General features: G+C 38.8%; 1 protein-coding gene across 1 annotated transcript in view; it reads left to right on the top strand.

Annotated features, from left to right (window-relative positions):
- Positions 1-8,825, top strand: part of GEMIN8 (gem nuclear organelle associated protein 8) — a 28,123-nt gene extending 19,298 nt beyond the window's left edge. Inside the window, exon 5 of the mRNA XM_085323099.1 lies at positions 6,755-8,825. Coding sequence (XP_085179225.1) covers positions 6,755-7,011 — 257 coding nt within the window. The 3' untranslated portion in view covers positions 7,012-8,825. The remainder of the gene's footprint in view (positions 1-6,754) is intronic.
- Positions 8,826-13,923: the final 5,098 nt, after the last annotated feature.

Genomic DNA, 13,923 nt, shown 5'->3' with positions numbered 1-13,923 from the left:
CCTTGGCAGTTTGTTTTGGAGACAGCAAGACAACCCTTTTGAGTTCCTAATCTTATTTGTAAAACAGAAGTTAGTTGCTTTTATCTCCTCTTAACTGTGTACCTTTCTACAAGTTATTTAACCCATGATTTTCAAAATAATATGTGATAATTAATCCTTCAAAACCGTCTGTCAGGTAGGAAGGTATTAGACTCTTTTTACGGATTCATTAGCGTGAGGTATGATGTAGTTAAGTAACTTAAGAATGATATGGACCACTCAGCAGCAAATCTGGAGGTGGAACACTTCGATTCTAACTCCATTTTCTGGCTTTCTAACCACTTCAAATGGCTAAGTGTTAACTTTTTGAAATTGCTATGTTCAACCTTGTTTCTACAGAGCTTTACTCTTTAAAATTAATAGAAAACGTCTATTGCAGTGAAGGAGAGGATATCTAACTCAATACTCTGGACTGGAAAAAAGCTATTTTCTGTCTGCTCTGGTAGCCTGTTGCAGTTGTCTCTTTCTTAAGGAGTATACTTTCTTTCCTTAGACTATTTCCTGCTCTTGCTAATAGCTTTTCGGTCAGGCTATGGTTCAATTAACTTTTGTCAGTGCCAAAGCCAGGTTAAGCAGTTCCTCTTCCTRGCTATTCACTCCTGCTCCCATGCTACTTCTTTAGTTCAGCATGTGTGGTGCCAAGACACTGTACTGTTCCAGGATTAAATATAACAGTTTTTTGTAGAAATCCTCGTGTGGCCTCATAGGCAGTTGTACTGGCATCCTTGAGGTGTTTGGGACCTGGAGCATACAGCTAAGGGAGAAGGAGGGGAACAGGAACTGCATAAGCCAGTTCTGTAGCTGAGAAAAATGTCCATGGAACYACAGTTTCAGACTGCTACAGGCCTGCCAAGGAATCACATCTGCTCTTATTTCAGTCTGTAACAGAACACGTTCTTTTTTTCTTGAGAGTATTGCATTACTTATAGATATTTGTGGTGAAATATTCAATTTCTTTTAACTCATTCCCTCCTCAACTAGCACATGGAAAATCTATCAACGTAGAGACACTCATGTCATTAATATCTTTAGCATTTGTGGTAGTTCTGTTTCATATTTGGTTGTCACAGTGGTGGCTGAGAGCTAATCTGTAGAGAAAACTACTCCCAAGCAAGGTCACTGTTAATCCAGAATAGTGTTTTCAAACCACCTACARTCATTGATTTTCATCATAGATTATACTGCTGATATAGTGGCTTGTCTACACTTCTTTGATTATCAGACTTTACCTGTTAGAAATGGGAAGGGAAAACTTATATCAGCTGTAATCCTTTTAATACATTTTTTTTCACATAGAACACTTTAATGAAACACTTAAACGTGAGTCTGTCTTCCCTAAGCCAACTCACAGCCAGAATGGTGCTGTTCTGCTGCTAAAGAATCTCACTTTTGTCTTTGAGTACGTTTCTACAATTTCTGTTAAGTTGCTTAGTGTTTTAAAGTAACTCTTCAGCAAACAAGGCAATGTTCCTTCCTATAACTGTGAATATTTTATCTTTACAAATGAAGAGTTAAGTCTGTTGTTTTGTGTCCCACAGGTTCCCACTCATGAAGGCTTTTGTCCTCCAAAGATTTACACTTGATCAAGAGTAATGCTTGAGAKCCCAAGCCTCTGGAAATACATAATTCTGTAGATTTTTAAAGAAGTGAAATTAAACTCCCTGGAAATCCTGTTTACAAAATCTTAAATTTGAAATCTGTATTTTGTTGGAATTCCTCAAGGTAAAGATAGTGAGCTGCCTCATGGTATACCTGATTCATGCAAATACTGGCATAATAAGATGGTCTGATGCTATCACTTCAGAAAATTTCATATGTGAGTTTATAGTAAAGCTACTTAGCTTTGCTAGGGAGCTTCATGAAGAAGCCTGTGTGGGAAGAATATTTAACACAACAGTAGGCTTGTGGGAAGTGACATTCAAAGACTAAGAACTAGGTTTTTAATCAGTAGAAATGAGTAGTATGTGACTGTTAGTGTGTGCTGCTCAAATCAGCTCAGGAAGCATTTAAGAGAAGATGAGAAAGCTCAGAAATGCACATGCTGCAATAACAGAAAAATCATTCATTATTTGAAATAAGCAGACAAATACATGAACAGGGGTATAGGTCGATAGGAAAACACAGAAAATGAGGAAAAAAAAAAAACAGATCAAGGTTGGGGAAAATGAAATATTTCCCTGAAGAGTAATGTGCTAACTAAGCAAGAAGCTGAAAGTCAATTAAGGAGAAGTCATTTGCCACTTTGTCTCTTGCCATAAATATGATTGTGTGTGGCAGAGCGCGCGAACACCTGAATAACTGTGGAGAGGGCTGCCTTTATGAGAAATGATGCCAAATTGCATATTATCACTGGTTACAGTTTGCTAAAGGCTGGRTATATACATACTAAGAGCTAAAAATGGTACAAGGAACCACACCGTGATGGGTATGAATCTTTCTGTACCTTCATTAAAAATCTAACATAGATAATTACCCTCTCTGCTTTTATTGCTATTTAATGTTAAAAAGTCTCTTCATGGAGATGTCGTCCAAGTAAGAGAAATTACTTGGGTTTTGAATTTGGGTTTTGGTTTTTTTTATTCAGAGGTAAATTTCAGAGAGGTTTTATTATTATTATTATTATTATTATTAAGCTTTTCAAATGGTATTACAAAGAGAGAAGAGTGAAGTGGATCAAACGTACAGACTTACTAAATGTTCTTTTTATAAAGTGAGAAATAAGGGACCTGAGCTTCTGAGGTCCCTTAGGAAAAACTGCTTTCATCTTAAGAATGGTCATAGTCTGCAGAAGGTAGCTAAGAGGGCATTTGTCTCCATACGAAGCTCCAAATGCGTGGAACAGCTAGCATGTTAGTTACTGCTCATCCTGCCTTTGGCAGTCCATGAGGACAGACATAGTTGTCTGTACTGGTACACAATTCTTTTCACTTGGTATACCCCAAATTAAAAGTAATTATTCACAGCCAGTAGAAAAACTGAAAAGACTTTCTTTCAGAAAGCCCAGAATCACTGATGGTGTCCAAAGATGCAGTGAAGTGAGTTGCATAGAAATCTTGCTACTCCTGAAAGAAGAAAGCAAATGAGCTGTTTACTGTGTTTGAAAAAAAGGTGTCCCAACAGGTTTGGGCCAGAAAACAATGACCTCCCAGCAGAACTGTATTTAGTAAGAGTAAATTCATTCTGAAAAGAGCTTCAAGAGAAAAGAGTCTTTGGAGAGAAACAAAGCTCAGCAATTATAAAAACATCAGCAATGCTTATTCTTTGTACAGTAACCAAACAACACCACAGCTGGCTGCCCAGCTTTTTAACATTTGTAAAACATTGTTCTGCAATTAGGGGAAGCTTGCCAGTAGTTGAATTTGAATGATGCAGAGGAAAGCACATTTATTTTAGTCTATGTGAAGTGGAAGGAGGAACTACTCAAAACTGTAAAACTGTTTCACATTTATTATATGGCAGCACAATGACTTAGGAATTTGGAGCATGGAACTCTGATTTTAGAATGAGCTAGGGATTTCATCACTACAGGCTGAGAACTGGTTTTATAATAAGCCTTGCTACCTAATTCATAAAATAATATGAAATTATTTTATTTTCAAATAAAATAATTTATGATAATAATATATATTACAAAATAATATAGGAAGTTCTGCATACTTCCATAGGTGATTATTGTTATAAGCAGCTTATTTTATTTGTCCATTGACAGATTCTTATCTTTCTGCTGAAGAGATAATCGTACACTTAGCACAAGTGGCATTGCTATGTTTTGTTTTTAAAGTAAATCTTGATATAATGGAAAGAACACAGGCTTGCTGCAACTAAGAGCAGTTCTACTTCCCAGCTACTGCCCCACCAAAGAAAGCTGAGTGTGCATTTTAGCAGGACAAAGCTTTCTCTCCCTTCATCTCTTACTTATCTCTGTGTTTGACTAGAAATCCTACTTTTGTAAAAGCACTAGTTTACATACTGTTTTACTTCCATGGCTTCTCTTTCCATGATTATCTATGATGGCAAATGGTGCTCTCACTGATGGTAGATTTTGTCATGGTTATATCTCCCACAAATAACTGATCTAAAGCTACAGTACCTTCCACACAATTGCCAAGTGGTATTASTAGCAACAGCTACCCTATTCTACGTTCAAATTCAGCCTCTAGTACAAAAAGCCGTATGTCCTTTTCACAGACTTCTGTCCCTGGCCTCTCCCTGGATTCTGTACAGCACTGGTTTTAAATGTCTGAGGCTATGTAATAGAGTTGCTCTGGGAAATTTTTAACCAGAAGCTGTGAAATAATACCAGTTAGGTTAGAAAGTCAAAGGCAGTACATCTGGTAAGTGTAAAATAAGATGTGTACTCTGGAAGTTCGTTAGGTAGTTTGGAGAGTGGGTTCARAAGGGTGACTGTTTTGGTTGTTAACGCTAGAATCTGCAGGTTTATAAACTGTTCGGTTTGTGCCCCAAATGGAGGTTCACGTACACTAAACTGTAATCCACTTGTCTGTCATAAAACTTCTCCTAAAAACTYATTAAATTTCCAAACGCAAGCATACATTATAGATCTCTAGAGAAATATCTTAAGTATTGTTGTGTGCAGTGAGCTATCACAGGGCATTCTGAGGCGAGCGAATGAGGAAGCAGTTGTCTCTAACATGCAGCTATGGAACTAATGGATAAAAAACATCCATGGGCAATACAGAAGCATAAGGAATCATCTTTGTGGCCCAGGAGAGCCAGCAAATACAAGTTCAGTTCAGAGCCCTACCTGCAAAGTTTTGCTGTGTAACCTATAGTGGGAGATACTGTTTTTCCAACATAGATTTTTCTCTTTTTTCTAATAATATTCAGTGTAATTTGCATTGTTTGAATCAAATTTATGCTGAAAAGCTTGCTACATACCTGTGGGCAGCCTGACATCCTAGTAAGCCTGTTGTACCGGCGTACAAGTGACCTGCGTAGCCACAGTCTGAGAGCCCATAGTGGTGGGCTCTCCATGGACAGCATTACTACTTCTAATTCAGACCTYGTGGTTAAAATGGCCTGACACCAAATAAATCCAACCCTTCCAAAAACGCATATGGACCCAAAGGTATATTTCCTCTTGAATTCTGGCAAAGCAGGACACTTCGGAGGTGTGCCCTTAAAACAAAATTGCTGAGAGTGGAAGATCTCTATGGAATGTATTACTAATAAACACTAAAGTACTCTTGCCCTTCTGCTTCCAACACACAACTGTGGATGGTATTCGAAAGGGCAGGACTAAAGCTTTCTCTGTCCCTCTCAGACAAACAGATGCCAGAATTGAAGTTTCAGATTATACTATTTAAAAATATTTATTTTCCCTGACTGAGGTATGGGAGATATTTTATTTAGTGAGGCTGATGCTGTCAGTTGGCTGCTCTCTACGGTCCTTTCCAGAGTAAAAATAAACAGCAGATGTTTGACACAGATATGTCAGGATACTTAACTTTTGTTTAGGGTTTGCAGATGTCATGTGTTTTAYGGGAGTTAAATCTCTGTCTTGGGGGAAGGAGGGAAGAGGCACATGGCACCGAACACAGAGAAACATGTGCTGTATGTGACTGATATATCCTGTTCTGTGGATGCTCTGTCCCTTTTGTTGTTTAGGAAGAACTTGTTCTCAAGCCCATTTGTTCATTATTAAAGAATATTGGTAACGAACTGTTTCTGTGGTGGAAATGTTGAGAACTATCATCTGTTATTGGTTGGTGAAGGAGTTAAACACCTGGCAGGTGATCTCGTTTGTCTTCTAGGAATGTCTCTGTAAGATGGGTTCTTTTGTAGCACTTCACCRTTTTAACAGCATAGCTCACCTTGCTGTAGCATTATTTGTTCAGTGCAGCACCTGATTGAACAAATTAGCTCCCACCAAGTGGAGCTAACTTTGGGCATGCAAAATCGTTGAGTTCTTGCTTCCAGACTGGGCTTGCGAAAGAGGATTTTGGGGGGCAGATTGGTCCAAGTCTTTCACCCCTTTGAACTCTTCAAATCCTCTTTAAAAGATGTGCTGCAGGGATTTATGTTGGGCTTTGTTTTGTTTTGTCTTAAAGCAATAGCAATAATGCTGTGTTGAGGAGGACTTTGGAAGTCTTGAGGAATGATTGAGGTTGGCTACTGTGTCTAAACACAATGTTTACAGTTGTATTTCRTTGGATATACTTGATGGCTGGCACTTGTATGACAGTGTTTTGTTCATTTTCATGGGGTAGTAGCTGATTACAATTTCTGTTGGCCATGGCTCTGCTAAAGTTACCTTTTCCTGTGCATTGTTTCATTGTCTCAGCTGCTAAATAATTACTTTGGAAATGAATTCTCTCGCATTTTTTTCCCCAAGAAACATGTATGAGCGGGAGAAATGAAACAATGCTGATTTTTATTTCTTATTATTAATTCAGAGGTTTTTTGCAATTTCAGGAGTCAATTCCAGGATCGTCTTTCTTTCTCCTCACTGCTTCCAATCTAATTTTGTTACACTGTTTAGTAGGAATTTGTCATTATGCCTAATGATGAACACAGCATAAAAAATAACGTGATGTGTTTTGTAAATTGGGGAAGTAAGCTGCATTCTGGAACACGTGGCTCTGCACTCTCTAGACCCAGCACAAATTTGAACCTGTAATATTTAAAAAGTTCAACCAAATTATTACTGGTTGATAGATGATTAATTTATGTCTCCTGTGGTTTATTTATCTAGGGAAACAGCAGCAGCTGGAAGCTGAGCACCAAGAAGTATATGTGGAGGCTGATCATGACCTTCACATGAAGACAGGGCGTTCTGTGCAGCCACCTGCAGAAAGACCYGGGGAGAGGCGAATGGCAGAAATGAAGAAACTCTATGGCACTGGAGCTGCCAAAATCCAAGCAATGGAGACTGCCATGCAGCTTACCTTTGATAGGAACTGTGACAAAAAACAGCCCAAATACTGGCCTGTTATTCCTCTCAAATTGTGAGTACCTGAACTGTGCTCTGACTTGGCACAGAGCTGTGGTGATGTGTGCCTCAGTCAGTCTGTGAAGCTAAAAGAGTAAATTGCAATGTTTGCTTTTGCTTGGGTAATTGGGGTTTTTTGGTTGTTCTTTTTTTCCTGTGGTGAGGGTAGGAAAGGGAAGGAGGAGGAGTGATTCTCTGCCCTGTTTTTCTTTATACTGTCTGTCAGCAATGGTCACAGTCCATTCTACGTGTCTATACTTGTCAGGTTGTAAAAGGAGAGACRGTAACATTTTACCTGTCTAAAGCCATAGTTTCTCTCATTTGATGCCAGTCTGCCTTGACTGTGCTTGCAAGAAATGTAGCACTATTCATTTACATTCAGTAAAATTTTCACTGGGAAAAGTTAGAGCAATGCCATAAAAAGACAATACAAATTGTCTACCCTTTCCATTTAGAAAAGTGAGTAGTCCCAATTTTTTATTATTATTTAAAATAGTAGCTTTTGGATCCGGTCTAACACAGCACAGCTTGAAATGTTGTGTCTGCTAATCTTTGATTTTTGGAAACCAGGAGCCCACTGGCCTAGATACAACATATCAAATTACTATAGCCCAGCCATTTGAATTATTTTTAAAAGGTTTATAGTAAGTCAGGAAGTTTTTCTTCCAGACTGATACTTAGCTGGCAGAAATTCAACCCTAAAGCAAAATTATATAGAAAAAATGTTCTAATGAAAGAGAACAACAAAAAATGCCTGACATGGCACCCTCTGTTAGAGGTCTGTTTAGCAGAAGAGACCTCTGAGAAGAAAAAGCACTACTGGGGCCAATGCCAACAGTGATTTTTGCCATTTTAATAAAAAGCGTCTGATTGCTGTGATGCTTTAAGGAAAAAGAAGAACTAGCCTGATAGCCTAAAGTTGCATCCATACACTGTATGTGCAAGTTGGAAGCTATGTAGCTGTGAGAGCTACGTTCATTTCAGGTGCAGCTTCAGGAGCAATCTTTGTGTTGTATGCACACAACTTAAACATAGGCAGATTAGATGTGCCTCTGTGAGAGCTCATCCATCTGCACAGGCTGTTTGGCTCCAGTTCTCTCATCCTTTACTTCTGGTCATTTGTGCTTGCCCCACTAATAGTTGGTGTGGTGGAGTGAACCACAACTGTTCTGTTAAAGAGAAGYAGAATTAGCCCCTTAGTATTGGTGACTCCTTAGAAAATGGTACCCTGGACACTCCTTTTCAAAACGTTCTGCAAAGCACTGCTACTACGTAAAATTGTGTGCTGAAGATCTGTAATTTGTGTTATGCAGCTTTTCCACAAAAGGAAAAATATGCTGTTTTAATTCTCGTGAACATTCATGTATCCTTTTGGGAACAGAGAAAGCCGCAACTGAAATTCTTACTGTAATTCATGCCCATGGGGTCTTCTGTGTCTCTGTAGCACATGTAGTTTGTAACACACAACTGTAGTTGTTGTGCCTTCTGCAGCAGCCRGTTGCACCAAAGCAAATCTGAAGTCTAGTTTGCAATCTCCTTGTTCTTATTAGGATTACTGTGTTTTTAGAAGCACCACTTTTATTTCAGTTCCACCTCCTTCATTTTAGTGTGATGAGATGGARTTAAATAGAATACTGACATTAAAAGTCCCCAGCCTTCAAGACTTGTTACTGATGTGACTAATCTGTAAAACTCATGTGTGGGAAGGGAGGGAATAGAGTTGTGGGTGATAGTCCTGTGTTTGTCTTCACTCTTGTTTTTGGATGGGTTTGTCAGAAATTCAGTGTTTTGTTTGGATTTCTCGTTGTTGACCAAATAAATTCTTTTTGTAACATCTTGTAATTTTTTTTTAGCAAACTTCCATACTTCTCTAACATGCCAGTTRTCAAACGCTGAAGCTTTCTCTTCACTGTTGTGTTTAAGGAAGGTTGCAGTGTGAGCAAACACAGTTTTAACACAGTGAGAAGCACAAAGAGTGTTGACAGGACTTTCACAGGAATGCTGATCAATGCCATGCATATGTGGTATGGCACAAAGTGTATGAAAGCTTTTGCTGGGGGAAAGCGCTGTCCCAAATTATGTGCATAGATCTCTGAGTTTCTCTTTGAAATGTGCTTCCACTGTGGTGGTCATTTTTCCCCAGTGCAGTTCAGTACAGAGGAAAGAAGCAATGAGGACTGGGCTATCTTACCTTCTGCCCAGTTTTCAGTTCTTGCCTTGGATGTTTCTACAACTTGTTCTGCTAGCAGAAGCGAAAATTCTGATATCCCAGAGTATTTGTAGAGACTCCATACAAGGCAAACTTTGCATTCCTTTCCCACTTCAGATAGAATACACAAAAAATGTCCTTGCCCTTAGTGTAATTATTTGTAAGAGGTTTTAATCTACTTCATGAGACTGAAAGTAGAGAGACCTGGATGTAATGTTCCTAATGAATCAAGTACATCCTAASGCCTGACAGAAAAGAATACACTGTTGCAGATTTAAGTTACTTTCAAAGAATCTCTTTACTGCTCCCATATCTCAGGGGACAGGCTGCTGGTGGTGGTTGGCCAGGAATCCCATTTTGCTGGTAGTTTAACGGAGCATGGAGATTTTCTGATACAGTTGTTCTTATTYCATGTCCCCTGTCATTTTACAATTCTAAGATATATACGAAAATATCTGATCATGGAAGCAATACAATTACAACTCAAAAAATGCTCATTCAGTTATGATGCCAGAACATTCTCCTGTCTTGCACATATGTATTATGCTGCAATCCTCAATCATGGGAATACATTTTTTTCATCCAAATAYGATGTTAGGTAAGCCTCTTGAATAGAAGACAAATGCAGTGTTGTGGACTTGATTCTTCCTTGTCCAGAACGTTATGCCCTTGTTTTCAGTTATGTCAGCTGCTTCTGCAGTGCTGCCCCATTGGAAGTCTTTACTTGCTAATGGTGATATTTCTCACAAGTTTTTCACAGCTCCAGCAGAAGGTGCACTTTAAAGTCACAAACATACATTGTCATACAAACAACTAGTCTTAATTTCAGAAACTCAGTTTCCCTATCTGCTACRTGGAAATATGCAGACCAGCCTCATATTTGGAAGAGGAGTTTATGACTGGTTGAAAGACACTTTTGAAGATGGGAGAAAAATGATAATAGGTCTTTCYTACTGTAAGTATCTTGGGGAAAAAAAGCCTTTCAGAACAGGCAAGTGTATGTTTAACATACAAATGAAGCAATGTCCTCTACATTTCATACCAAAAGAAAAACTGCTTACACTTACACGTTGGTGACATTGGCAAGAATCTTTGTCCTTGTAGAATTATWTYCCTGTAAAGCAGCTGACAGTTAGATATGTCTGTATATACAGGCCAACTGAGGAAATTAAATTTTGACTAGCATAACTTTTATTTTACCCTTTCTGCATCCTTATTGATAAGTATTCTTCYTCTTTGATGCTGGTCTTGTATAATGACTGGCTACAAATATCACATACTCATAAGAAGCTAAATATTACAAAGCAGCTTAAATGTCTGTAACAGCCTTTGTGAAGGATAAATACATAAGTAACACAAATGCTGTTCACTCTTACATGTCTTTTTCTACTTGCARAAATTTCTGACTTAGTCTTAAAAAGTGGTATATTTAAAATATCATCATCATCTTCAGCATGTTTGTGTTAATCAGAGTCCAGTTCTTTGAATAGGGATTACAAAAGGCAGACACCTTGATTCAGCTGCTTAAGTTTAGATAAGTATAATTTTTGGCACCGTAGTCTGAATATTTTTGTGGAAAAAAGAGGGGCAAGTGTGAAATACAGTCTCTCAAAAGGAAACATCTAGACAGGAAAACACTTTGTTTTCCTTATAGTTTCTTAAAAGCATAAGTTACTAGATAAAATACTGTCTGCTACATCATATGTTCATGCCATAAAGTTTGTCTTCGTGTTTGTGTCCTAATATATCAGCCATCTACCCTGTCAAACCTACTCTGTTGTCATCTGTGATCATGCCTGGATAGTCTAAAGGAAAATTCTTGTGGTCTTCCTCCTGCATACAGTAGCAGCCTGTAAGGCAGTTTCAACCACTGTTGAAGGGAGACTATACCTCAAGTACAAAGTGCAAGACCTTGCTTCCGTTCATATACTCTTACATAGCTGCAACTGCTGAGCTGCTGCGCAGTGGCATATGTAATGGAGTTCTAGGTAGGTGACAGAGCACGACATTCATTCCTATTCAGGTATTCTTTTGAGACTTGGGCTATTACAGCACGAGTTGTCTGGACTCGATCCATTCCTTGAAGCAGCTGAGTGCACGCACATCAAATACTAATTCAGACAGAGCAGGACCAGCTCAGAAGTCTTGCTTGACCAAAGGTGCAGAAAAACTTGCTCATCCTGAGCTTTGAGTTTATAGTCAGGATTCTCTGTAAATAGACTCTATTAATTATGAAGTCAAAGAAGGATTTTATTTTCCATTTAATCATGAATCATTTTATTCTAAGAAAGTAAGTGAACAGAAGGAGTAAGAACGCACCTGGTCCTTGAAAAGAAAATACTTCTCAACTTAATGATGCCAGTCCCACTGTTTCCTAAACTACACYGAGAGGAATTTTTTTCCTCCAAAGCCTTCTGAAAGGCCAAAATACACAAAACTGCTGTTCTGTGACTGTTGCTTACACCCACCCCCCAAAACAAACAAACAAACAAAAAAAAAACATTTGTGGGGAGGAAGGGAAGAGAACAGTGGAAAGGACAGGTAGGAAAGGAAAGGTAAACTCCAAGCAGAGATCAGAGTGGTCCTCCTACTTTTTTTAACTGTTCTAAATAAAGCAACAGTGTACAAAAACATGGGTTCAATAAAGCAGTGAGGCAACTCTATCAAAGGTTATTAAACATGAAGCTACAACTCCTGTCTCAGGAAGTGCATAAGCTGCACCTTACTAGAAGCTGGGAACAGAGAACAAAATAGTGCTTTATTTGTGGACTGTTCTTACACTTTTCTCTATACAGCTGTCATTGGGTGACGGCATAGGAAGCTAAACAGACTTTTTGTCTGTTTATAGCAGTTTTTAGAAGCTGTCCACGTGCTTATACTGAAATCAAGAGTGAAATACTGGCCCAAGGTTCCCTTTTCAACTGCCCCACACGTCCTTTTTCTTAGCGACAAGTCACCCCAATGGCTCAACTCTGCCAAAGTATATTGCCCTCTCAGTCTGCCAGCAGCTCTTAATTGTGTGGTTGCTCCCTAGCTGTTAAGTCAAAATGAGTTGATTTGGTAGAGCCTTAATACTAAGCTGTTTAAAGGAACCCAGCTTATTTGTAGTGAAAAGGATTAAGGGAAGCATTCGCTTGTGCAATCAGATGAGCAGATCTATGGAGGTGGTAAACTCCACAGGCCTAAACATTCGTAAGGCCATGTTGCCACAACCAGAAGAGAATGCATGAACGTTATTTTGTAGTACTCGGAGCCTTCAAGATTTTTCCCCTGCTTTTGTATAAAAATAAGCTTTTGCATTTATTTCCTCAGGCTTTTTAGCTAGCTTGCTCTATTACAAAACACCTAAAAATACGTGTGCTTGTTTTCCATGTCGAATGTAAAAGGAAAGGTTCTTTTTAGACAAATCCACAGAAGGGTTTATTCCAGGGTTTCTAATGATTTTATTTATTACTATTTTCTCTGTAAAAATTACTGTCCTGAGTTTGCAGACATTGTGCTGAAGGAATATACTTAAAAGATTCTGGTTCATGCCGTTTGCTGTGGTGTGAACTATAGCAGGAGTTGAAGGACCAAAAATCAATCACTCCTGTTAGTCTAGACATGTACAAACATCCAGCAAGAGAATGTCYATACCCTGGGTTTCATTAATTTTGACTCTCACATGGCTAAGTCTTATTCCCCTTCTTTGTACTGGAGAGGAAAAGGTCTCATGGGTCATCACATCTAGTTTTTGCTACCTCAGGCAGTCACGTTGTCTAATCCATTTCAGAAATTAATTAGGCTCCATTTTAAAACAAATTCTGTTTGCTGCCAGCCCTGCTCACACTAGTTGAGGCTGTATGGCCTGCTGCTTTCTTACAATACTTGATAAAATACCAAGCGTGCCATGATTTTATTCTAAGTCATCCTTTGTGAGACAGCTCCAAAAGTCTAAATGCGAGCACAAATATAGATTAAYGTATTTGGGGTTTTTTTATTGTTTATGATACTGTAATATCCTTCCTCTGAGCAGCAGGAAATGAGTTTCTGTTGTGACAGAAGTAAATAGTTAAAGAATATTTTTACTTAATAACACACCAGAGGCTACACTTCTGGACCGCAGCACATTAAACGAACTGGCAAGTAATGACTGAAGGCTCCCATCTCACTRTGCTTCTTTCATGCAAAATGGTGAGGCTGAACTAAAGCCTCAGTGAGGTAGGCTGCAATGGCTGAGATGAGCTCCTAACACAGAAGTTTAATGAGTTGCTCTAAACAGAATAGTCCTTCCTACAAGACTGTATAGTATAAATCTGAAATGGACTGCAAAACAGAAACAAAAATAAGTAATGGACGTTACCCAATTACTACCAGAGGGAAAATATTACTATTTGTGATTTACTCTCAAATTTCTATACATCTGTTAAGGAATTTRGGATTTTCAGTGATGTCAGATCACCCTGCCCTAGGAACAAGACAGAAATTTTTGTTACACCCTATCGTCCTGAGCATCACACCACATTTCCRTTTGCACTGCTGTTCCTCAAAGCTAAGTCGCAGCAATGCCACAGCCAGCTTTTGGTCCTGTTTTGATTCCAGTGGCCCGTCTAGACATTCCGGGGTAAAAATGGAGTTCTTCCTTGGCACCTCCACTGAGAACCCTCACATCTGCACAGCTGCCGTGGCTGTTGGGTTTTGTCATTATACGTCAGTACCTTGGTCTTCATTACTTCAGCTTTTT

Source organism: Rhea americana, unplaced genomic scaffold, assembly GCF_003343005.1.
Source record: "Rhea americana isolate MKP2758 unplaced genomic scaffold, rheAme1 scaffold_82, whole genome shotgun sequence".
Lineage (NCBI taxonomy): Eukaryota > Metazoa > Chordata > Aves > Rheiformes > Rheidae > Rhea > Rhea americana.
This window is presented reverse-complemented; position numbering and strand designations above follow the sequence as displayed.